Source organism: Pithys albifrons, chromosome 16 (assembly GCF_047495875.1).
Source record: "Pithys albifrons albifrons isolate INPA30051 chromosome 16, PitAlb_v1, whole genome shotgun sequence".
NCBI lineage: Eukaryota > Metazoa > Chordata > Aves > Passeriformes > Thamnophilidae > Pithys > Pithys albifrons.
This window is the reverse complement of record NC_092473.1, coordinates 14,954,555-14,979,787: the sequence shown is the minus strand read 5'-3', so window position 1 is coordinate 14,979,787 and position 25,233 is coordinate 14,954,555. Positions and strand designations below refer to the sequence as shown.

At 49.9% G+C, this 25,233-nt stretch overlaps 1 protein-coding gene across 2 annotated transcripts in view; it reads left to right on the top strand.

Annotated features, from left to right (window-relative positions):
- The window catches only part of CACNA1H (calcium voltage-gated channel subunit alpha1 H), a 134,666-nt gene that overhangs the window by 54,968 nt on the left and 54,465 nt on the right, over positions 1-25,233 (top strand). For both annotated transcript variants that reach the window (XM_071571609.1, XM_071571610.1), the window contains exons 9-10: positions 23,328-23,479; positions 24,702-24,887. In XM_071571609.1, the coding sequence (XP_071427710.1) occupies positions 23,328-23,479; positions 24,702-24,887 (338 nt within the window). The remainder of the gene's footprint in view (positions 1-23,327; positions 23,480-24,701; positions 24,888-25,233) is intronic.

Here is a 25,233-nt window from a genome sequence, read left to right as displayed (position 1 = left end):
TCTGCTCTGTTTCCCTCCTGCTGGATCTTAAGTTCTTGCTATATTTTTTTTTACTATATAAGGCCAAGCACATGAGCTGCTCCCCCCCTGTGCTCCAGCAGCAGGAGCAGCACCTCTGCAGTGCAGACACCCAGGGTGATAACTCAGGCAGTGCTGACATGCTGAGCACTCAGGGGAGAGGCACAACAACAGGGCTGGAGTCTCAGCTGGTTCCTGTGGATGTGCTCATTGGCCTGGGGAATAACTCAGAGATTCCCTGGGGAACTGTGGGCACGTTTTCCCACCAGTTCCATCCCCTCACTTTGTGCCATTAGTTGTTCTCTGTGGGGAGGGATTGGCCACATAAATCACATCTCTCTCTGCAAGCAGGTGGTGGAACAGCCTTCCCAGCACAGGGGATGGGTGAGCACCAGAACCTGCCCCAAGGCTGCAGGACCCAGCAGATGTGGCCCCTCCCTCTGGGGCACCCAGGGGTGCAGCTGGGACAGCCCCAGTGCCCTGCAGGCTCCTCAGCCCCATGGGCTGGGCTGTGGGGAATGCACAGACTGTTTGCATTTCAGCTGGCAGGTAAAATAAACCAAGTGTGAGACAGCCCTGAGAATGAAAGCACAGCACTCTTGCCAGCTGCATTTTGTCAGGAATGGGTGGAAATGGGTGGGAATCACAGCCAGGGGTGGCCAGTTCAAATCTGGTGTGCCAACCAGTGGCTCCAGGACAGGGAGCTTTGGCACAGCTGGGCAAGGGGCACCAGGCTGGGTGGGAGGGGGCCTGGAATGAAGAAAGTGGCTTTCCCAAACAGGGAGTGGTGGTGTGGGCAGTCTGTGCCTCGCTGCTGGCTGCCAGCTCAGAGCTTTGCAGCCAGGAGTGGGGTTGGGGGAGGAGGTTGGCTTTGATCAGGTGCTCCAAAGTGAGTCCCTTGTCCGAGTGATGCCAAGATCTGAGTTCGGGGAGTGTGTGGCCCGTGGCAGCTGCAACCAGAGCTCCAGAGACATCTCTGTGCCCTCTGGCAGCGGGCACAGCCCCAGCCTGGCCCCTCTGAGCAGCCCAAGCAGTGGCAGCAGCTTCCCACCCTGGAAGGAAGCTGGGACAGGAGCAGGGATAGCAGAGAACAGCAGAGGAGGAGCTGGAAAAGACTGAGCCAGCCAAACAACACCCTGGGGACAGGAAAATGTGTTCAGGCATCTTGGGAAGGTGTGGAGAGGGTACTGCCCTTGAGTGTGGGAAGCAGGGGGTGGTTGGGGTTGTCTCTGGGGGGATGTCAGCTGAGGGTGTCCCTGTTTCCTGACTCTTCCCCCGTCTGGCTGAATCCATCCTTTGTTTCCTGGGATTTTTGGTCTGGAAGGCAAGGATTGCTTTTCTTTTGTCCTGTGGGGCTCCCAGGCAGGGCCTGCTGGATGGGTCAGGATGCACATTAGGAATAATTTCTTCATTGAAAGAGTGGTTGGACATTGGAAGGGGCTGCCCAGGGCAGTGGGAGGGTCACCATCCCCAGGAGTGTCCCAAAAATGATCAACAGGGCACTTCAGGACAGGGTTTAGTGGTGTCTGGTCAAAGATTGGACTTGATGATCTTAGAGAGCTGTTCCAACCTTAATGATTCCATGTTATTACAAACAATAATTGCAGTGGGAATGGGAACAGAGCACTGCACCTTTCCTGGTGGAAATCATATTGTGGATTCATGGAGTGCTTTGGGTGGGAAGAGACTTTAAAGCTCATCTCATCCCACCCCCTGCCATGGGCAGGGACACCTCCCACCAGCCCAGGGTGCTCCAAGCCCTGTCCAACCTGGCCTGGGACACTCCCAGGGCTGGGGCAGCCACAGCTTCTCTGGGCACCTGTGCCAGGGCCTGCCCACCCTCCCAGGGTTTTTCTGATTTCCCTGGAAGTCACAGGTAGACTCTGGAGCTGAGTTTAGAGCCCAGATTGAACCCAGATGCAGCAGGAATGGACAGAAGGGGCTGTTGTGCAGGGCAGAGGCTGGGGGGGGGCAGCACATGGTGGGGCTGTGCCAGGGGCTGGCAGTGCCTGTGCACTGGTGGGTGCCAGCTGGGAGGAAACAAAGGAGAAGTCATGTTTAATTTAATACTTCTGTGCATTTCCAGCCATTCCCTGGGGGTGATTGTTTGCTCTGCAGACTGGAGAGCACAGAAAGGCTTAAAAATGTGGATTTAACTGAGAACATGTTATGAAGGTGTAAAAAAACAAAAAGCAGCCAGGCCACAGCTGGGCAGAGAGGGGGGTTGTGTCTGGCAGTGTATGGAATATGTTGGTAATTAGGGGGGTTGTGTCTGGCAGTGTATGGAATATGTTGGTAATTAGGGGGGTTGTGTCTGGCAGTGTATGGAATGTTGGTGATTAGGGGGATTGTGGTTGGCAGTCCATGGAATGTTGGTAATAAGGGGAGGTCTGTCTGGCAGTCCATGGAATATGTTGGTGATTTAGGGAGGTTGTGTTTGGCTGTACATGGAATATGTTGGTAATTAGGGGGGTTGTGCTTGGCTGTACATGGAATATGTTGGTAATTAGGGGGGTTGTGCTTGGCTGTACATGGAATATGTTGGTAATTAGGGGGGTTGTGCTTGGCTGTACATGGAATATGTTGGTGATTTAGGGGGGTTGTGTTTGGCAATCCATGGAATATGTTGGTGATTAGGGGGGTTGTGTTTGGCAGTGTATGGAATGTTGATAATTAGGGGGGTTGTGCTTGGCACTCTATGGAATGTTGGTGATTTAGGGGGTTGTGTCTGGCAGTCCATGGAATATGTTGGTGATTAGGGGGGTTGTGCTTGGCACTCTATGGAATGTTGGTGATTTAGGGGGGTTGTGTCTGGCAGTCCATGGAATATGCTGGTGATTTAGGGGATTGTGTCTGGCAGTCAATGAAATATGTTGGTGATTTAGGAGGGTTCTGTCTGGCAGTCCATGGAATATGTTGGTGATTTAGGGGGGTTGTGTTTGGCAGTCCATGGAATATGTTGGTGATTTAGGGAGGTTGTGTTTGGTTGTACATGGAATATGTTGGTAATTAGGGGGTTGTGTCTGACAGTGTATGGAATGTTGGTGATTTAGGGGGGTTGTGTCTGGCAGTCCATGGAATATGTTGGTGATTAGGGGGGTTGTGTCTGGCAGTCCATGGAATATGTTGGTGATTAGGGGGGTTGTGTCTGGCAGTGTATGGAATGTTGATAATTAGGGGGGTTGTGCTTGGCACTCTATGGAATGTTGGTGATTTAGGGGGTTGTGTCTGGCAGTCCATGGAATATGTTGGTGATTTAGGGGGTTGTGTCTGGCAGTCCATGGAATATGTTGGTGATTTAGGGGAGTTGTGTTTGGCTGTACATGGAATATGTTGGTGATTTAGGGGAGTTGTGTTTGGCTGTACATGGAATATGTTGGTAATTAGGGGGATTGTGTCTGGCAGTGTATGGAATGTTGGTGATTTAGGGGAGTTGTGTCTGGCAGTCCATGGAATATGTTGGTGATTAGGGGGGTTGTGTCTGGCAGTGTATGGAATGTTGGGAGCTCAGAGGGAAAGCTCAGTGTGGAGATTCCCTGGCACTGCTCAGGAGCTGAGGCAGAGCCAGCTGACCCCACCACAGGCAGAGGATCAAGGATGCTCATCAGAGTAGCAACTGTGACCTTCCCCCAGGAAGGACCACCCTGCAGGTGCCTTCACTGCTGCTCTCCCCCCAAGCCATGAATTGCCCTCAGCTTTTAACCAGAATTCCACCCAGGACAGTGAGAATTTCCACATTTATGAATGAAGCTTTAACTGTCTCCTTGAAAGCTCCTTCTGGGTCTTTTGTTACATGATGGGGATGCTTTTTTTATGAGTGGTTTTGAGAGGTGAGGGGGGAAAAAAGCAGCATCTGAAAGGAGTGAGACTCTTGCTGGAGAATGAGGGAGGCTTGGCATTCCTTCAGGCATTCTTTGAAAGCTCTATTTTTGTTTGCTCTGTCTGCTTTCCAGCCCTAAAGACAGCCTGACTCCCAATTTGGGAAAAACACTGTGCACAGGCCTTGGAGCATCAGTAAAGCTCGTTGGAGTGTCAGAGCAGGGGCTGTGCCACCAAGGGTGGGCCAGGAGCCCCTTGGCTTCTTTCCCCCATAAAGGCATTTCTCAGGAATTTTCCCTCTTTGCTGATCCCTGTATAGATTAATATTTCCTCTCTCCTTGTTCCACACACAGACAAATCCCAAACTTTTTCCTGTAGTGCCCCTGGAGAAAGGAGCAGAAAGAGAAGTAGTTTATTTTATGTACTCCAGAGGGAATTGCCTTTGCAGGCTGATGGATCCTGGAGTTCCCTGGGCATGGCTGTACATGGATTTGTCTGTGCTTTACAGACAGTTTGGATTGAGGTGGTTTGTGAAGCCACAATGTGGCTGTTCTGGGAGCTCTGCCTGGAGCCTGGGGGTGGGATCAGGGCTCTGTGTTCCCCAGGCACACCTTGCTCTCCACTATCCAAAGTTCAGGCAGAAATTTGACAGTCCAAGCTGTCCCAAACCCAACCAATGAGAGGAATAAATCAAACCACGGGGAGAGAATGGGATGTGGGAGAGAAGAAGAGTTTTCCTTTTATCCATGAAGGATTCAGAGGCAGAACATCCACTCTGGGAGCACCATTTGTCCCAGTTAGTGCTGCTGGGAGTGCAGGTTGTGGAAGGGAGTTTGGGCCAGAGCAGGGGGTGGTTGCTGGGCAGTTTTCTCCTTGCCAGGGGCCTGTCATGGGGCTGTAATCCAGGTGGTCTCTCACTTGTGCTAAAATCTCCTGGAGCTGCCAACAGAAGAGATCAGCATCTTGAATGTCTTTGAAGCAGCACTGCTGCCATGGGAGGTGGGAGTGCTGGCAGGACCCACTGCTGGGCTGCCAGAGCACAGGGCACTGAGCTGCAGCCAGTGCCAGGAATGCCAGGCCATGCTGAGGACTCTCAGGAGCTCTGGATGCCCCTGGAAGCATCTAAAGCCAGAGGTGATGGGAGGGTGGCTCCCTCCCTTCCCCTAAGGACAACACAACCCACCAAAACACCCCTCAAAGAAAGCCAGAAGAGCATTCCTATTCCTCTTTTTTTCCTTCCCTGTGTTGCCTCTTTCCAGGCTGGAATGGTGGTGTTTGCATCCCTTCCTTCCCACTGCCAGACTCCCAGGCCACGCGTGCTCCCAGGCCACGCGTGCTCCCAGGCCACGCGTGCTCCCAGGCCACGCGTGCTCCCAGGCCACGCGTGCTCCCAGGCCACGCGTGCTCCCAGGCCACGCGTGCTCCCAGGCCACGCGTGCTCCCAGGCCACGCGTGCTCCCAGGCCACGCGTGCTCCCAGGCCACGCGTGCTCCCAGGCCACGCGTGCTCCCAGGCCACGCGTGCTCCCAGGCCACGCGTGCTCCCAGGCCACGCGTGCTCCCAGCCCACCCGTGCTCCCAGCCCACCCGTGCTCCCAGCCCATCCAGCCTCCCAGCCCATCCAGCCCCCCCTCAAAGCAGCAGAAACCTCCCTTGCTGCAGAGTGGGGAGTTGGATGGCTGAGGATGTTCCTCAGCTCCTTCCTTTGTCCTGCCCAGGCTCTCCCTGTTCCTGAGACTCATTTAATCCATGGGAGAGGGATGGACAGACAGGCCCAGACCAACAGACAGGTAGTGCTGTGGCAGCAAAGGATGGAGCAGATTTTCCCACCTGAGCTTGCAGAAGTCCTTTTGTATTTCAGAAATGCTTTAATGCTCTGGGTTTCCTCCCACTCCTTCCCCTCCTTACTGTAACAGCAAAGGGTTTCAGACATCCTGTGTTTTTTAACTCTGCAACGAAATCCGAGTGCTGGATTTCTGGCTGCAGCTGTCACTCCTGTGAAAACATGCAGAGAAATGAAGGTTAACAAGTGTGGGCTCAGGGGAAAGCGTGTCAAACAGCCCTGCAGAAGGCTCTGTGCCATCCCACCCCAGTGGAGAACACACATTTCCTGAGCTTCTCCAGCCTGGGGTTGTTTATCACCATCCGAAGCAAATCCTCTTCTAATTGTGTCTCCTTGTTTGAAATTCTCGAAACCCCAAATCAAATCCTTCTCCTTTGTATGAGGCACTCAGAAAATACAGGATGCAGAGCCTGAGGAGATGGTTTAATAGTGAAGGAATCAGGCTGGCACTAACCAGCCTTGCTGCAGCCATATGTTCAAATCCCAGGGGTGACCACTCACCAGGAGGCAGGAGATGCTCCAGACCATTTACTGTGTGTTCTCTCAAAAACAGATGTCCTGATTTCTGGGGCTGCTCTGCCCCTTCCCCAGAGAGCCAGAGCACACCAGGCAGCTCAGTGTCCCCTGCCACACCTCACTGTCCCTCTGTCCTTCCTGAAGGCTTGGCTGGTTGGGGTTAATGGAGATCTGCTTAAGGAAGACAAAATACCTTTTAACCTTTGTTTAAACAGGGCTTTTGTCTGTCTGGGAAGTATCAAATGCACTTGGGAATAATGTACTTGATGTTGAAGGTCCTGTTGGAGGCTTAGGGCTTGTGGCTGTGTCTCTTTAGGGTCACTGCACTCAGGGCTGGGCTCTGTGTGTCTCCAGGTTGTTGTGGCAACACAAGGTGGGATGTTTTGGCCACATCCATGGGCTTTTCCATGTTTGGATCGGCCTGGAGAAAAGGAGGCTGAGGGGAGACCTGGGAGACCTCCTACCTGTCTGCAGGTTCTTCATGAGGGCAGTGGAGGGGCAGGTCCATCTCTGCTCTGTGTGACAGTGACAGGAAAGGGTCAGCACCCAGGGAATGGCTGGAGCTGTGCCAGGGCAGCGACAGCACCCAGGGAATGGCTGGAGCTGTGCCAGGGCAGGGACAGCACCCAGGGCATGGCTGGAGCTGTGCCAGGGCAGGGACAGCACCCAGGGCATGGCTGGAGCTGTGCCAGGGCAGGGTCAGCACCCAGGGCATGGCTGGAGCTGTGCCAGGGCAGGGTCAGCACCCAGGGAATGGCTGGAGCTGTGCCAGGGAAGGGACAGCACCCAGGGAATGGCTGGAGCTGTGCCAGGGAAGGGACAGCATCCAGGGAATGGCTGGAGCTGTGCCAGGGCAGGGACAGCACCCAGGGAATGGCTGGAGCTGTGCCAGGGCAGGGACAGCACCCAGGGAATGGCTGGAGCTGTGCCAGGGCAGGGACAGCACCCAGGGAATGGCTGGAGCTGTGCCAGGGCAGGGACAGCACCCAGGGAATGGCTGGAGCTGTGCCAGGGCAGGTTTGGGTGGATCTCAGGACAAGGTTCTTCCCCCAGAGGGTGGTGGGCACTGCCCAGGCTCCCCAGGGCAGAGGGCACAGCCCCAAGGCTGCCAGAGCTCCAGGAGGGTTTGGACAACACTCTGAGGGACAGGGTGGGATTGTTGGAGTGGATGATCCTTGTGGGTCCCTCCCAACTCAGGATATTCCATGATTCCATAATTCTGGAAGTGGAGCCAAACTGGGACCTATCTGGGGTGTCAGGGAAGGCAGACCCCAGCTCAGAGCAGAGCTCGGGCCCAGCAGGACCATCAGGATGAGGTGGGATGGGATGTGAAAGCTCCATCTTAGAGGTGCAAATGGTGAAGCCCTGGAGGTTGCTGGGACTGGGCTGTGGGGCAGTTCAGACCTTATTTCCAGTTGTCTCATCCTTCCTGTTGTGTGTTGGGTTGGTTTGAAAGGCTCTAAAACAGCCTCTCCATAGAAACCACTTTGGAGTGGCAGAGTGGAAAAAGAATCAGGTTTTGGGCCACCAGTAACTCAGAAGGAGTTTGTGTCCAACCATCAAGGTTGGGAGGGAAAGCAGTGGAACCTCTCAAAGGCAGAGATGCAACAATTTTCTGCTCTATGAGCTCAGGGTAAAGGTTTTATGATAGCACAGAGTTTATTTGAAGATTGTTTGGAGGGAGACACAGACACATTTTTGAGTCTTGCCCAGAAATCTGGGCAAGTTTCTGAGCTGGGAGGGAACCTGGTTATGTGCAAAGCTGCTTTTGATGTGCCTGCTCAATTCTTCACCTTGTTAACACGACTGTCTCTCAGCCTGACCTCTTCTAAAAGACTTAAATGCAGATTAATGTGCTTTTCATGTCTGGGCTAATGAAGTCCTGGGCATCATTTGCTTTCCTGGTTTATAAATGGAGGCTCAGCACTGCTCAGGACCAGCCAGGGTTGGACCTGACTGATGGAAAGGTGAACTCAGGGTTGGGAACCAGAGGCAGGTGAGAACACAGGATGCTCCTGGGTCATAATTCCTCCTCCTCTGTCTCTGCACAACCACCTAAGGCAACTTTTACGTGGGGATGAACTCCAATTTTCAAGAACATCATGAGACAGCCAAGGAGGAAGCCCCCAGCTGTGCCCAGATGCCCAGAGGTCGGGTGGCTCAGCAGCACCAGCCGGGCCGTGGTCACCAAGGCGATCGCTCATTGCCATGGAAACACCCACCACCTTCTGGAGCCAGAGCATTTGAGCAAGTCCTGGGTTTTAGCAAATAATTGCTTGAGATCCACCGTGTATCCCCCACATCAGATAATTGGACAGCTTTCAGCATAGGCTGTCTGTTCTGGAGACCCAGGAGGAGGGTTTCCGTCAGCGCGGCGGCGTCTGCGAGCTCGGGGCCTCCTCAGGGCTCCCTCTTTGCTCGTGCTTGGGGTTGGAGCTTTGCTGGTTTATTAAAGCCACGACACAGGAGATTTCATTTAAATTCTCTTGCACTCCCACTCTCTGCAAATGAAACCTTGTGTTGCCTGTTCCATGTGAGGACTGACAGTGCTGCCTGGGGGAGATGGATCACTTTGGCTCTTTCCCGAGGTTGCCTCTTGAGGAGGGGTGGGTGGCCCCATTGCCAGGGCAGGAGCTGCATCCTGGCATAGCTGGGGGTCCTGCTTGGAGCACAGGGTTGGAGCAGCCCCTCCTGTGGGTCTGCTCCTTGTGGCTCCTGCTGTAGAAGAAGCATCATTTCCACTCAGAGCCACAGCAGGGATGGGAAAAGCTGCCAGGAGGAAAACTTGAGTGGAGGAAGGTGTCAAATGAAATAATCACAGAATCCCAGAATGGGTTGGGTTGGAAGGGACCTTACAAGTCATCTCACTCCACCCCCTGCCATGGGCAGGGACACCTCCCACCAGCCCAGGGTGCTCCATGCCCTGTCCAACCTGGCCTTGGACACTCCCAGCGATGGGGCAGCCACAGCTTCTCTGGGCACCTGTGCCAGGGCCTGCCCATTCTCCCTGGGGAGATTTCCTCCCTAACATCTCATCTAAACCCCCTCTCTGTCAGTTCAAAGCCATCCTTTCCATCCCTGTCAGTCCCTTTGATGCCCAGGGTCCTGTCCCATGGCTGTGGACACAGTGGCTGCAGCAGAAGATTCATGGGAAGAGCAGGAGCTGCTGGAGCTGCTTTGCAGATCATCCTTTAATGATTCAGCTCTTGTCAGGAGGCAGGATAAGGATTCAGTGGCAGAACATCCCTTTTGTGGCAGGAGATCTGGGGATGGAGGGTCCAGGGAAAGGCTTGTGTCCCCCATGGATGTGGGATGGGGCTTCCAGAGTGAGGGGCAGCACTTGGGCACCATCCTGGGGAGCAGGAGGTGCAGAGCCAGAGCCTGGAGGGTCCCCCCTGACGTGGGTCCTGCACACTGGTGGGATTGGGGTGGAATGTTCTCCTCCTTTCCCTCTTCAGCCTCTCCACTCCCCTCAATCTCAGCAGCACAAAATTCCATCTCTCCAGCACTCACAGCATCAGCACTGCTGATTGCAGAGGTGTTGTTATTGCTGCCATAATTAGCACTGGGTAATTAGTGTTTGCTAACAGGCCCCTTCGCCCAGCTCAGCAAGGCTGAACTAACAGCCCCCCAAACCAACCCATGCCCTCCAGCAGCCTCTGCCCTCGGGTGTTCCCCAGCCTGGCACCACAGTGAGTTCCAAGAACTTTAATTAGGGCTAAGATAATTGAATTTCATTATTTTAGCAGTGATTTTATATTGTATAAAAGCAGAACTTTTTTTTTCCTGCATCATTTTGTGCCTATAATGATAAAACCATCCTGAAGTCCAGGACAGGCTGGTGATCACAGTGGGGTTGGATCAAGGGTGATGATCTCGGAGGTCTCTTCCAGCCCAACTGAGAAGAGAAGAGCAACGAGGCTGGAGAAGGGACTGGAGCACAAGTGCTGTGGGGAGAGGCTGAGGGAGCTGGGGGTGTTCAGCCTGGAGAAGAGGAGGCTCAGAGGTGACCTCAGCACTGTCTGGAACTGCCTGAAGGGAAGTTCTGGCCAGCTGGGGGTTGGTCTCTTCTCCCAGGCACTCAGCAATAGGACAAGGGGGCACGATGGGCTCAAGCTCTGCCAGGGGAAATTGAAGTTGGAGAGCAGGAAAAAATTCTTTGCAGAGAGAGTGCTCAGGCATTGGAATGGGCTGCCCAGAGAGGGGGTGGATTCCCCATCCCTGGAGGTTTTCCAGCTGAGCTTGGCCGTGGCACCGAGTGCCATGATCTGGTAAAGGGACTGGAGTTGGCCCAAGGGTTGGACTTGATGATCTCAGAGGTCTTTTCCAACCCAATCCATTCTGTGATCTGTGATTCTAAGTGGCCCCTTCTGAATCATCTTGGCAGTAACAGAGAGATTGGGGCCATTCCTTGATTAAATATCCCAGTGCCATTAGCTGGGATGAAGTAAACAACTTGTGTTGGGTTTGCTGCCAATGACAAGCCAAAGGCCTTTGATCTCTGTAGTCAGAGAGAGGGGAGGGGTTGGATGTGGAGAAAGATCCTGGAATTGTTGCTGAAGTGTCATCAAAGAGTTATTGTTAAATATTCCAGAACTTGGGACTCAGGTTACACCTTAAAGGGAAAAGGTGGAGTCCAGCTCTGCATTCCAGGTAATAACGTGGAATAGAAGATATTTGCAGCCTAAATATAAAAGTGGATCTATTAATACCTGTGTATAAAAATGCATTTATTGATACCTATAATATAAAGTGCATTTATTAATACCTATAATATAAATGCATTTATTGATACCTATAATATCAAATGTATTTATTGATACCTATAATATAAAAAGGCATTTATTGATACCTATAATATAAAATGCATTTAGTGATACCTATAAAAATGCATTTATAAAATGCATTTATTGATACCTATAATATAAAGTGCATTTATTAATACCTACAATATAAATGCATTTATTGGTATCTATAATATCAAATGTATTTATTGATACATATAAAATGCATTCATTGATACCCATAATAGAAAATGTATCTATTGATACATATAATATAGAAATGCATTTATTAATATCTATAAAATGCATTTATTAATAACTATAGTATAAAAATGCATTTATTGATACCTATAATAAAAAAGTGCATTTATTGATACCTATAATATTAAAATGCATTTATTAATACATGTAAAATAACAATGCATTTATTGATACCTGTAATAAAAATGCATTTATTGATACCTATAATATAAAATGCATTTATTGATACCTATAATATAAAATGCATTTATTGATACCTATAATAAAATATGCCTTTATTGATACCTATAATAAAAAATGCATTTTATTGAAACTTGTAATTTAAATATGCATTTATTGATGCCTATACTATAAAATTCATTTATTGGTACCTATAATATAAAAATTGATTTATTGATACCTATAATAAAAAAGTGCATTTACTGATACCTATAATAAAAAATGCATCTATTGAAACCTATAATAAAAAATGCATTTATTGATACCTATAATAAAAAGGGGATTTATTGAAACCTACAATATAAAATGCATTTATTGAAACCTATAATATAAAAATGCATCTATTGAAACCTATAATATAAAAAGGCATTTATTGAAACCTATAATATAAAAATGTATTTATTGATACCTATAATAAAAATGCATTTATTGATACCTGTAATAAAAAAATGTATTTATTGATACCTATAATATAAAAATGTATTTATTGATACCTATAAAAAAAAGTGCATTTATTGATACCTATAAGATAAAAATGCATTTATTGATACATATAATATAAAGTGCATTTATTAATACATGTAAAATAAAAATGCATTGATTGATGCCTATAATAAAAAATGCATTTATTGATGCCTATAATATAAAGTGCATTTATTAATACCTATAATATTAAAATGCATTTATTAATACATGTAATATAAAAATGCATTTATTGAAACCTATTATATAAAAGTGCATTTATTGATACCTACAATATAAAAATGCATCTATTGGTACATATAAAATGCATTTATTGATACCTATAATATAGAAGTACATCTATAGATACCTATAATATAAAATTGCATTTATTGATACATGTAATATAAAGTGCATTTATTAATACGTGTAAAATAAAAATGCATTGATTGATACCTGTAATATAAAAGTGCCTTTATTAATACCTAAAATATAAAAATGCATTTATAAAATGCATTTATTGACACCTATAATAAAAAAATGCATTTATTGAAACCTATCATATAAAAATGCATCTATTGATACCTATAATAAAAAATGCATTTATTGATACATATAAAATAAAAATGCATTTATTGAAACCTATAATATAAAAATTGATTTACTGACACCTATAATAAAAAAATGCATCTATTGAAAGCTATAATATAAAATGCATTTATTAATACATGTCTAAAAAGCAGAATAACTCAGCACAAATGCCACATTATCTTTTTCAATGGCTGCTCTGAGCTTCACCAGCCAAACAAAGCAGGTCTGGGGCACGAGGTGATGATTTTTGGCCATTTCTAATTAACTTCAGCACAGCTAATGGGCAGGAAGCAGCAGCTCTGCAGTGGGCAGGAACTGTGTGCGTGTCATGCCCGGTGCAAGTGGAATTTTTTCCCGGTGAGGGCTCAGCCAGGCCTGTTGGAGGAAGGGAGCAGAGCCTTGCTCGGAGATGTCACGGCTCAGGGAGCCACCAGGGCTTTGGAGGATCTCAGCGTAGGGATGGGAATGAGTCAGGCTGGAGCATTGCCCTGGAGTCCTGCCAGAGGCTTTGAAGGAACCAAAGCTGTGCAGGGTGGGAGGGCAGTGGAGAGGAACCTGCTGGTGTTTTACAGCTGCCAAAGAGCAGGGGGAAGGGGGGACCATAACAGGCCCATTTCTGGAATCACAGAATGTGCTGAGCTGGAAGGATCCACAAGGACCGTTGGAATGGGCTGCCCAGGGAGGTGGTGGATTCTCCATCCCTGGAGGCTTTTGAGATGAGACTGGACGTGGCACTGAGTGCCATGATCTGGTGATCACAGTGGGGTTGGATCAAGGGTTAGACTTGATGATCTCAGAGGTCTCTTCCAACCCAACTGATTCTATGATTCTGTGATTCTATGACCATCCAGTCCAACCCTCAGCCATCCCCAGGAGTCCCACCCTGTGCCCCAGAGCAGCATCCAAACCCTCCTGGAGCTCTGGCAGCCTTGGGGCTGTGCCCTCTGCCCTGGGGAGCCTGGGCAGTGCCCACCACCCTCTGGGGGAAGAACCTTGTCCTGAGATCCAACCTGACCCTGCCCTGGCACAGCTCCAGCCATTCCCTGGGTGCTGTCCCTGCCCTGGCACAGCTCCAGTCCTTCCCTGGGATCTGTCCCTGCCCTGGCACAGCTCCAGCCATTCCCTGGGTGCTGTCCCTGCCCTGGCACAGCTCCAGCCATTCCCTGGGTGCTGTCCCTGTTCCCACAGGGCAGAGCTCAGTGCCTGCCCCTCCTCTGCCCCTCCCCAGGAAGTTGTCCCTGCACTGAGGTCTCCCCTCAGTCTCCTCTTCTCCAGCTGAACACCCCAAGTGCCCTCAGTGCCCTCACACGCTGCCCCTCTGGTCCCTTCCCCATCCTCCTGTCCCTCCTTTTGACACTCTCCAGTGACTTCAGATCTTCCTTATGTTGTTCCCCAAACTGTCCCAACATTCAAGGTGGGGCCACCCCAGTGCAGAGCAGGGAAGGTTCCAGAGGCACCTCCTGGTGTGCTCTGGGGCACGAGCTGGGCAATTCCTGCTGAGGGTGAAGGGGGGATTGTTCCCTGCTCCCGGCACTGCTGAGCCATTCCCTGGGCTCAGTCCAGGCACATTCCCCTTTCTCCTCTTTCCCATGGCCCTGCTCAGTGCATTGGGGCTCACAGGAATGACCAGTGGGCAGAGTCCACCCCTGAGGATCAACCCCAGGTGAGCTGTTCCAGCACTCTGGGGCAGTGCTGGGCACATCCCTCCCTGGTTCTTTGGAGAGCTGCTCCTTCCTCCTGAGACTTCTCCTTTAATAACTGAACCTGAGCAGTTCTGGCCTGGTTTGGGAGGTTATTTTATAAGGTTGAGGGCTTTCTTTCATTTTAAGGCTTATTTTTTGAGCCATCTGTCACACCAAGTGATCCTCCATCAAGATATAATCCAACTGATTGGCCTACTTTTCAGGAGCAGTGGCTGCTGCTGAGAGTTCAGATTGCCCAGGTCCTTTCCTCTGGAGGGTGGGGAAGGGAAGGCAACAATTGATCTAATCCTGCTTGGCATTCCTGTCACTTGAAATGAAATTGCATTTTGCTGAATGAAACTGAGAAATGGGAAAGTAATCCTGCAAATATGTTGTGCCATGTGGGACCTTCTGCCTGGGAAGCTTCCTAAGGAAGCTCCAGCAGAGTCGATTATCCCACAGAACAAACTCCCTCTGAGCTGTAGGTCTTGTTGCAAGGGATGAAAATGTGGCATCCAGAGTTTCTTCTGCAGAAAACACTCCCAGCCAAGAGACAGAGTCATGGAATGGTTTGGATTGGGAAGGACCTTAAACTCCCCTCAGTTCAGGAAAGAGATTGAGGGGCTGGAGCGGGACCAGAGAAGAGCAACGAGGCTGGAGAAGGGACTGGATGTGGCACTGAGTGTCCTCTGAAACACCTCCAGGGACAGAGAATCCACCATGTCTTGATCCAACCCTACTGTGATCACCAGCCCAGGGCACTCTGTGCCCCACTCTGTGCCCTGGGCTGGTGATCACAGTGGGGTTGGATCAAGGGTTGATGATCTCAGAAGTCTCTTCCAACCCAACTGAGAAGAGAAGAGCAACGAGGCTGGAGAAGGGACTGGAGCACAAGTGCTGTGGGGAGAGGCTGAGGGAGCTGGGGGTGTTCAGCCTGGAGAAGAGGAGGCTCAGAGGTGACCTCAGCACTGTCTGGAACTGCCTGAAGGGAAGTTCTGGCCAGGTGGGGCTTGGTCTCTTCTCCCAGGCACTCAGCAATAGGACAAGGGGGCACGATGGGCTCAAGCTCTGCCAGGGGAAATTGAAGTTGGAGAGCAGAAAGAAATTCTTTGCAGAGAGAGTGCTCAGGCATTGGAGTGCCCAGAGAGGGGGTGGATTCCCCATCCCTGGAAGTTTTTCAGCTGAGCTTGGCCGTGGCACTGAGTGCCATGATCTGGTAAAGGGACTGGAGTTGGACCAAGGGTTGGACTCGATGATCTGGGAGGTCTTTTCCAACCCAATCCATTCTGTGATTCTATGAAAACCCATCCATTCCCACCCCCTGCCATGGGCAGGGACACCTCCCACCAGCCCAGGTTGCTCCAAGCCTCATCCAACCTGGCCTTGGACGCTCCCAGGGCTGGGACAACCACAGCTTCTCTGGGCCTGCCCACCCTCCCAGGGCACGATTCCTTCCCAATATCTAATCAATACCAAATGAATTTGAACTTGCCCCAAAATCCCAGGGAGTGTGTGCCTCTGGAGTAAGGGCTTTGCTGGATAACTTTAACCCTGCAGGCTCTGGTTTTTGGGGCAGGTTCCTCCTCCCTCCCTCCATCCCTGTCCTCTTTGCAGCTCCACAAAGAGCTGGTTGGCTTTTGGATTCTGCAGTTGGGTACGGAATTACTGGCTGTGACTTTGATGCCACAGAGCTGAGAGGCAAAAGCAATTCCAGAGAGCATTAGGAGATCAAGTAGGTCAATTGCAAGGAGGAAAAATTACCATCAGTTATCTTCAATTAAAGTGTTATCGCTCCACATGAAGGATCCCATTTAGAGGAAGGCATAAAACCTGAGAGGAGAGGTGGCTGAGAGGGTAAATCCTCATTTTTAATTCCAAAGGCAGAGAGGGAACATCCATCAGGAGGCACGAGGAGCAGATCTCTCCTGCCTTGTGTTTCCAGCCTGCTTTGAAGTAGAGCCCCTTGGGAAATCTCTCAGCAAAGCCCTTTTTTCCTCAGGAAGCACAAACTCATCCATGTCACAGTTTTAGCAGAGACATTAATGACAGGGAAGCCCTTCCTGAGTGGGGCTTGGGGGCTGGGAAGTTGGGGGGTCTGGCTGTTCAGTTGGGGCAGTGGCACCTCAGAACAGCAAAGGTCTCTGTCCCCAGGGCAGTCTTGGAGCTGGGGCATCCTGGTTCAAATCCTCATCCCTTCCCAAGGCCAGAGAACATAAAGGACTTTGAACTGTGCTCTTGTGCACCATCCAAACCCTTCCTTGTAGGAACAGAAGTTAAAGCACATGCAAGGAAGGCAATTCCTGTGGTTGGAAGTGCAGCTTAGATGGACTAAACCTGTTTGAAGTTGATTTTAAGGCAGTAAGAGCCCAATCTTGTAGTAAATAAACTACATCAAAATGGTTTCCATAGGAAATGTTTTCAAAAGCAGAAGTTGAAAAGCCCACTTGCATCATTCACCTCTTTTAAGGGCAGGGAATGCAGAGGAGGAGGAAGTCAAGTCTTCAGTTGCTTGGGGGTTTCTGGTTGCTTGGTTTGGTTGGTCACTTGGCTTAGAAATATCAGAATTACTCAGGTTGGACTTTGACAAGCAAGAGAAGGAGAGAAAAATAAAGGTCAAAATGCAGCCTTTCCATTTGCTGGGGTGTCACTCACCTTCCCTGACAGCTCTGCTTCCACTGGGACCCTCTGGCTCCTGAAACTCCCTCAGAGGGGACCTCTCCTCAAACTGCTTCTGAGGCCTTGGAGTGAAAGGGGTGGAACTAAAACCAAGCAGAGTGTAGAGCAACTTTGTGTAGAGCAACTGCATGAATTGCTGCTGGGTTGAGTCCCTGCTGGGAGGTGTCAGAACTTCTTTCCTTCCTCCATTTCTGGGGCAGGGAAGGTTCAAATTGTCCCCTGAGCTTATCTGGCACAGGTTGCCCAGAGAAGCTGTGGCTGCCCCATCCCTGGAAGTGTCCAAGGCCAGGTTGGACAGGGCTTGGAGCCACCTGGGCTGGTGGGAGGTGTCCCTGCCCATAGAAGGTGTCCCTGCCCATGGCAGGGGTGGCACTGGATGGTCTGTAAAGTCCCTGAATCCCTCATGCTTCTCCCACATTCCCTTTGGGCTTTAATTCTGGGAGATGGGGGTGATGGCAGGGACTGCAGAGAGGTGGAATTGGCTCAGTTGGTTAAAACTTGGTTGTAATAATGCCAAGGTCATGGGTTCAATCCCCTGTGTGGGCCACTGACTGAAGAGTTGGACTTGCTGATCCTTGGGGGTCCCTCCCAACTCAGAACAGTCTGGGATTCTGTGAACGTGTTGCAGTGGAATGGCAGGTAATTAGAAAATCCTAATTGCTCCAAAGTGAGGTGAAGAGAGACAATCAGGAGTGTCCAGAAGCAAAGTGTGGGCTGGCACTTCATTGCTCTGCCCCCCTCAGAGTCTCTGCAGGCTCAGCTTAAAAGTGGAAAGCAGAAAAACCAACAGAGACAAGTTCACAGAATCCCAGTGACAGCTTCAGGCTCAGGACTAGAGAGAAAACAACCCAAGTTCAAAGGATTTTTAAGAGACTGAACGTTCTGGGTTTGTTTGCTGCTCCTCAGGGCTCTGCCAGCCTTGGCTCTCCATGCCTTGGGTTGGGGAGGATTTCTGGAGCAAAACTCATCCTTTTACTCTGGGAAATTCCTTCCCTGTTCCTCCAGCAGGAAGGACGTGGTGCCCAACAGCCCCTTTGCCCCAGAGTGGGGCAGGTAGGATCATTTCTACTCAATCCAGGGCAAAAAGGTGCCCCAGCCCAGTGTCCTGCTGGGCATTGAGCCTGAATTCTGTAAAATAGCTGGTTGTGGATGCAGCAACCACAGGAGATGAGGGAGAAGATGGGCAGGAGGCAAAAAGAGGCACGGGGAGATCATCTCCCTTGAAGAACTGCAGCAATTCAGCTGCACAAAGAGAATTTAAGGCTGCGAAGTCCCACTCGGGTTGTTCATTCTCTGCTTGCCATCAATAATTTGTCCGTTATGGGTTTCTCTTTTATTGAATTTCTGGATTCCAGGAAGGCTCTGGGGGTTGTGCTGTGCCCTGGTAAAACCAGGAGTATCAGATTCTCAGAGAGAGACTAGTCTGGTGAGGGTTTCAGCCCTAAACTATTTAGGAAAGGATTTTGGGTCTGTTTATCTGAACTCGGAATGAACTGCTGAAACATTTGATGTTTGTCCCTAATAAAAGCACAGTTTTGAATCACTGGAATATTCTGCAGCATAAATATGGCCTTGAGAGTGAGCAGAGATGGTGTTTTGCCTGCACTCAAGGCTTGCTCTCACTTTAAACTCCTGTTCAAGGATTCTGAAATCTTCCAAATTGATCCCCCTGAGCAGTGGGAAACTCACTCCTGCAGCCAAAGGAGGGTAATTTGAATCTGAAATCTATAAAGTTTACACTCAGATCTGAACCTTTATTGGACATTAGCTGGGACCTGCCAGTGGCACCTGTGGCTTAAACACCACTCCCTCTGCTTGTTTTTGCTGCCTGTCTCCAGCAATTCCCATTCCAGCCTCCCCATCTGGCACTGCCCACCTGGCACACCCCACTCTGCACCCACTGTGGGCATTCCTGAGCATTTTGGATCCTCCTGGCAATGCCACCTTGGTTGCCTTTTGGCCTGGCCTTGGCTTGGCTTGGCATGAAAATCTGGACTGATGTAAAGATCAATAATTGCAGCAGCAAAAGATGTGGAGATGCCCAAATTTGCTGAGAGTTTGAAAAAGGAATTTTTCCCTGATGCACTTTGGAGCCCAGTCATGGACAAGCAGTTTCCCTGGCAGAGTTGTGAAGATTTACAAAATGTTTGGCAAAAAAGCAGCACTTTAGAACCTCTGCCTTGGAAGTGCATCATTTTTCTGCCAAGCTTGGTTAACCATTCCTTGCTAGAAGGGAAGTTGCATTTCATGACCCAACCACTTCTCGAGCAAAAAACCTGCAATTTCCTTTTCTGAGAAGCTCAAAATGGACATTCCAGGAATTTTAAAGTTTGGTTGTAACTTGGTTTCCTCCCAGCCAGGAAGTTTGACAAAAATAATCCTTGTCATGGAAGGTTTTGTTTTCTGCAAATCAACCATTTGGGTTCTGCAAATCAACAGTTTGGGTTCTGCAAATCAACAATTTGGGTTCCACAAATCAACCATTTGTTTTCTGCAAATCAACCATTTGTTTTCTGCAAATCAATGATTTGTTTTCTGCAAATCAACAATTTGTTTTCTGCAAATCAACAGTTTGGGTTCTGCAAATCAACCATTTGGGTTCTGCAAATCAACCATTTGGGTTCTGCAAATCAGCAATTTGGGTTCTGCAAATCAACGATTTGTTTTCTGCAAATCAACCTTTTGGGTTCTGCAAATCAACCATTTGTTTTCTGCAAATCAACAATTTGGGTTCCACAAATCAACCATTTGGGTTCTACAAATCAGCAATTTGGGTTCTGCAAATCAGCAATTTGGGTTCTGCAAATCAACCATTTGTTTTCTGCAAATCAACAATTTGGGTTCTGCAAATCAATGATTTGGGTTCTACAAATCAGCAATTTGGGTTCCACAAATCAACCTTTTGGGTTCTGCAAATCAATGATTTGTTTTTTGCAAATCAACCATTTGTTTTCTGCAAATCAACCATTTGGGTTCTGCAAATCAACCATTTGGGTTCCACAAATCAACCATTTGTTTTCTGCAAATCAACAATTTGTTTTCTGCAAATCAACCTTTTGGGTTCTGCAAATCAACCATTTGGTTTCACCCCTAGAAAAAGACTCCTGGAAAAGTTCCTGCTCTGGGTTGGCCTAAATTTGAACAAAACAACAGTGTCTCCTAGTGGCTGATTCCAGGGGAATGGTCAACTCCATCAGGGCTTTGGAGTGTCTCTTCTTGACCCTCCTCCTGGATCTTTGCTCATCAGGGAGCGAGAGAAGCGGGAAATGTTTGCTCTGAGCAATAAACCATTTCATAAGGCATAAAAATACCCATGGAGTGTTTTCCAGGCTCCACTTGGTGTCGAGAGAAGGTCATTCCACTTGAGGGCTGTAGCTCTGGGTGTTTGGCTCATGTTGCTGTGCAGCTTCCACTCTAATAATCCAAGAGCTTCCAGCAGCAGCTTGGCCAGCGCTCAGGGCCATCCATCCTTGTCCTGCCTCCGTCCACATCCCTCCTGTCACCCCTCACTCCTGCCTCCCACGTGATCCCTGAAGGATACTGAGATCCCTGCAGTGCCAGCTGTCCCCCAGCCTGGCTCTGAACTGCTGGGGCAGCTCCTCCTCACACAACTCTTGGTGGCCTCCTCTGGGCCACCTCCTTGTCCTCTGCTCTCCCCTGACAGATCCCTGCAGCTTTTCCTCTGCACTCCCTGAACTTGGAGAGGAAACAAAAGTCTCAGTGCTGGAGACAAGGCAATAATTGTCAGAGGAAATGGGGAAATCAATCTGAGCAGCGATACTGGCAGATGCCAAGTGCTCCACAGGCCACGGGAAAATATCGATCCCGGCTTAGAAAAATTGGGATTTTAAAGCATAACAACTTACAAATTATTTTTATTTACCTCAGGGTGTTTTTAGGTTTGTTCAACTTAATCTTTTCAGGCTTGGACAGGCTTTTTTGGTGATAACTCTGAGGTTGACTCGTCATCAGTGCTGGGTTAATGGTTGGGCTCGATGATCTGAGAGGCTTTTTCCAGCCTTAATGATTCTGTATTTGCATAACTGCAGGATTAGGGCTTTGGAAGTGATCACCAGCTCTCCAAGTTTGCCTGATGAAATTGTGGCTCTTGGCAGCACATCTGGCAGCGGCAGCAGCAGCAGATGAACTTGGAGGACACCACACTGAGTTGGACTAAGTGCTGTCTGGCAGAGTCCAAGGTTTTGGGGGTAGCAGGGGGAAGGTTCTCCATCGTTCCCAGCAGAAAGTGCTGCAGAAGGACCCCACAAGCTGCACCTTCCTGTCAGGAATGATGAGGGCTTCTTCTTCCAGGGAAGTGGTGACAGGACAAGGCAGAGCCTCACACTGCACCGTGGGGGGTTCAGGTTGGGCATCAGGTGGAATTCCTTCCTTGGAAAGAGCTGTCAGGAATTGGAACTGCCCAGGGAGGTTTGGAGTCCCCATCCCTGGAGGTGTCCTGTGGCACTCAGTGACAAGGTGGGCATTGGGCACAGGCTGGATCTATGACCTTGGAGGGCTTTTCCAACCTCAGGGATTCCATGTGATTCCTTGCTGGTGATGGTCATTAATTTCCCAGCCCCAGTGCCCTGAACAGCCTGTCCCACAGAGCTCTCCATCCACTGCCAGAGGGGACAAGAATTTGGGACAAGAATTTATCAGGTTCTTGTGCTGCTTGTCCAGAGTGCCCTTATCTGACCTGGCTGGGGGGCACTGGATGTGCCAGGTCCTGACAAACAGCCTGGGGACAGTGTGAGAGTGGTGTCCTGTCACCCTGTGCCACCCAGGAGCCCCCAGGGCTGTCCCAGGCTCAGTCTCTGCTGGGGCTCTGGGTCAAAGCCATCCCTTTTCTTCAGCTGTGTTTTCATTGCCTGGACTCTGCCCAGGATGGTTTGGCACCATCAGGGAAGGGAATGGGATGGAATCTGGGGAGGGATGGATGTTCCTGCAGCCAGGAAGGTGTGGGGAGGGCAGGCAGGTGCTCTCATGGAGACTAAAGAAGTGAAAACTGCCCAGTCCTTGCCCTGGTGTCCCTGGGGATCTGGTGGGGATGGATTATAACCACGAGGACTGAGCTCTCAGTGCTTTCTCCTGGATAAATGGTTGAGCACAGACAGACAGCATGAGGTAATTTGGTTCTGAGTGATGGTTCATTAGCAGCCCCCAGACTGTGGCTGCCTGGAGGAGGAGGAGGGGGGGGGGGGTGGGCTCTTCCTGTAGGCAAATTAACTCTTTCAGCCTCTCCTTCCATTGCCCAGGGTTTGGGTTGCAGGATGTGGAGTTCAGTGTGATGGTGCCACAGTGTTCCAATGGTCTGTCCCTCAAATGGTGCAACAACATCCCCAAGAAACAGCCCCGTCTTACCGTGGTGTCTAATGAGGGGCAGGGAATAAAGGGGAGCATTATCAGTGCAGGAGATGAGTCAGATATGAAAATCACACCTTTTCCCAGACAATGTTATTACACTGAGGAAAAGGAAATGAAAAAGACTCATTTTCTCTTGCAAAGGGGCAGGCCTTGAACTAGAACTGTGGATATAAATGCACGTTGCAGAGCCTGGTGCTGGTTGAAGGAGCAGCTCCAGTGAGGGAGAAAATCCCCTCCCTCCTTCTGTGCCTGCTGTGCCACGTTTTGGAGCCAGGTGCTGGCTGGACTTGGTTGCACTTCCCAGCCAAGGAAGGTCCCAGGCTCTGTCTGAACACGAGATTGTAGCCCAAGGTAAAGTGGTGCTGGTGATGGAGGAGGGGGCTGGAAAAATCTTGGATTTAAGCTGCAGGAAGCCTTGGAGACTGAGAGAACCCCCCAGTGATCCTGGAGGGAGTCCTGACTCTCAGGACCGTGCTGCTGTCACCTGGACAAAGTCTGCTGGGTGTTACTAACCAGGGCTTCAGAAGGAAAGATCCTTTGGAGATTTTGGGGACAATTTCCAAAAACTGTTGATCCTGCTGACTTTCAGTGGTATTTGTTTTCTTAATTCTTTGAAGAGATATCTGGAAAAGAAAGACATTGTTTTAATATGAGTATTCCTAAATCCACACCAGTGGTCCTGGCTTGGATGTAGCAGTGCCCATGAAGTAGTGCAGTAAAAACAACCTGATCCATGTGAGGCCAGATGGGAGTTTAGAAGCCATACCAGCCCTTCCCCTGGGTAATTGTATCTTGGGACAGTGAACAAACCCTCAGCCTTGCACAGCTTTAACTTTTGGGGCCCTTTTATTGGACACACTCGCTCTGCAACTGCTCCAGACATGGGCTGGGATTCTGTGTTTCTGGGATTCTGTGCCATGAGGTTTGTCTGCTGTTCTCCTCACACATTCATCTGCCTCTGTGGCTTTCCAGAAGGAGTGTGGGAAGATGTACCATTTGTGCCTGGTTATCACCAATCCCAGCAGGAGGAACATTCCAGCCTTTCCCATTCCTTTTGTGCTCCTCTTTGACCCGTTGCTTTTTTGCCCCCCAGCCAGATGAGTTGACCAACGCCTTGGAGATCAGCAACATCGTCTTCACCAGCATGTTTGCCCTGGAGATGCTCCTGAAACTCCTTGCCTTTGGCATCTTTGGCTACATCAAGAACCCCTACAACATCTTCGACGGGATCATCGTTGTCATCAGGTCATTGCTGGCTCTTTCTCTGCCGTGCCTGGGAGTGGGATGGGCAGCAGGAATGACGTGGCTTGTGTTAATCCAGGGCTGGCATGTGCTATAATTATGCTGGCATTTTAGATTCCTGGTGTTGGCAGGGCTGTCCAAAGTAAATGGACCTGGCAGATGGAGAACAAAGTCTGTTTATGCCACACAGCTGGCACAGAGAGTGATTTTCCAATGGAGTTCAGAGTGGCTGGTCCTGGGAAAGGAGTGCAGGGAGTGCCCATATCCCTCTCCCAAATTAACACAGCTCAGGTTGGAATAGAGCAAGCAGGAGGGAAGGAGGGCACTGTTCTGCTGTCCCCTCCCAGGGAACTCTGTGCCAGCCTAAACTGGTGGTGCCACAGTGTGTGAGTGAGAACTTGTGCACCCCTGGGTGCTGGGGTGCTCTCCAGCAGTGCTGGACACCCCTCAGTCAGTGCTTTGGGGCAGGGAATTCAGGGGAGGCTCAGCTGCCAACCAGGACTGTGCTCTTGGCTCCCCTTGGCCCATCCCTTTGGTTTAGGCAAGGGAGGAGCAACAGAGGCTCGTTCTGTGGCCTGATTGAACCAACCCACCCCAGCAGATGTGAATTCGTGGTACAAAGTTGTGATGCCCATTCTGTGGGGGGGGAGTTGTGACCCATCGTGGTGGCGCAGCCTGGCAGGGGACATGCTTGTCACTCTCCTCAACTCCCTGAAGGGATGTTGTACCCAGGTGGGGGTTGGTCTCTTCTCTCAGGTAACCAACAGGAGAACAAGAGGGCAGAGCTTAAGCTCTACCAAGGGAGGTTTAGGTTGGATATCAGGAAGAAATTCTTTGCAGAGAGAGTGCTCAGGGATTGGAATGGGCTGCCCAGAGAGGAGGTGGATTCCCCATCCCTGGAGGTTTTAATGTGAGACTGGACATGACCCTCAGTGGTGTTGGATTAAGGGGTTGGACTTGATGTTCTCAGAGGTCTCTTCCAACCCAACTGATTCTATCATTCTATGATTCTGTGCTGAGATGTGAAGAACCTCAAAAAACATGGGAATTAAAGAGCCAAGAATCCAACCAGAAGGGAGATAAACTGTGTGTGGGAGTGAAGGTGTTTTCCAGAAGCAAGAAATCCCCGTTTGGGGCTTGCAGGGTTTGATGGCTGGAGCAGCCCAGCCTCAGGGCCCCCTCATCTTGGGGTGCTGCTCACAGGGGTGTCCTGGTGTCCCTGCAGTGTCTGGGAGATCATTGGCCAGTCGGACGGGGGGCTCTCCGTGCTCCGCACCTTCCGCCTGCTCCGCGTGCTCAAACTCGTGCGCTTCATGCCCGCCCTGCGCCGCCAGCTCGTGGTGCTCATGAAGACCATGGACAACGTGGCCACCTTCTGCATGCTGCTCATGCTCTTCATCTTCATCTTCAGGTACCAGAGGCTGCTGCTCTGCTCTGATTATCGCCAGGCTTGGTTAGAACTCTACAGGCTCCTGGGGGACAGAGCTGCTCACAACACACAGTCTGCCCTTCTCAGGCTGCTTCTCCTGCAGCTCTGTAGGTGGAGGAAGTTCATAAAGAGGCAACAATTGCTCCTCAGATCCCTGAGAGGCTCCTTCAGCTGTGCCTGAGGTCGCTGTCACTAACTGGAGTGTACCAGTGTTGTATTTGGGATGGGGTTGTACAGACCAGACCCCAAGACTTCTGTCTGTCTGACACTGTAAAGATCCTTTTGTTGGAAAGCAGTTGGATTAGAGAGCTGGGAATATGGTTTGTTA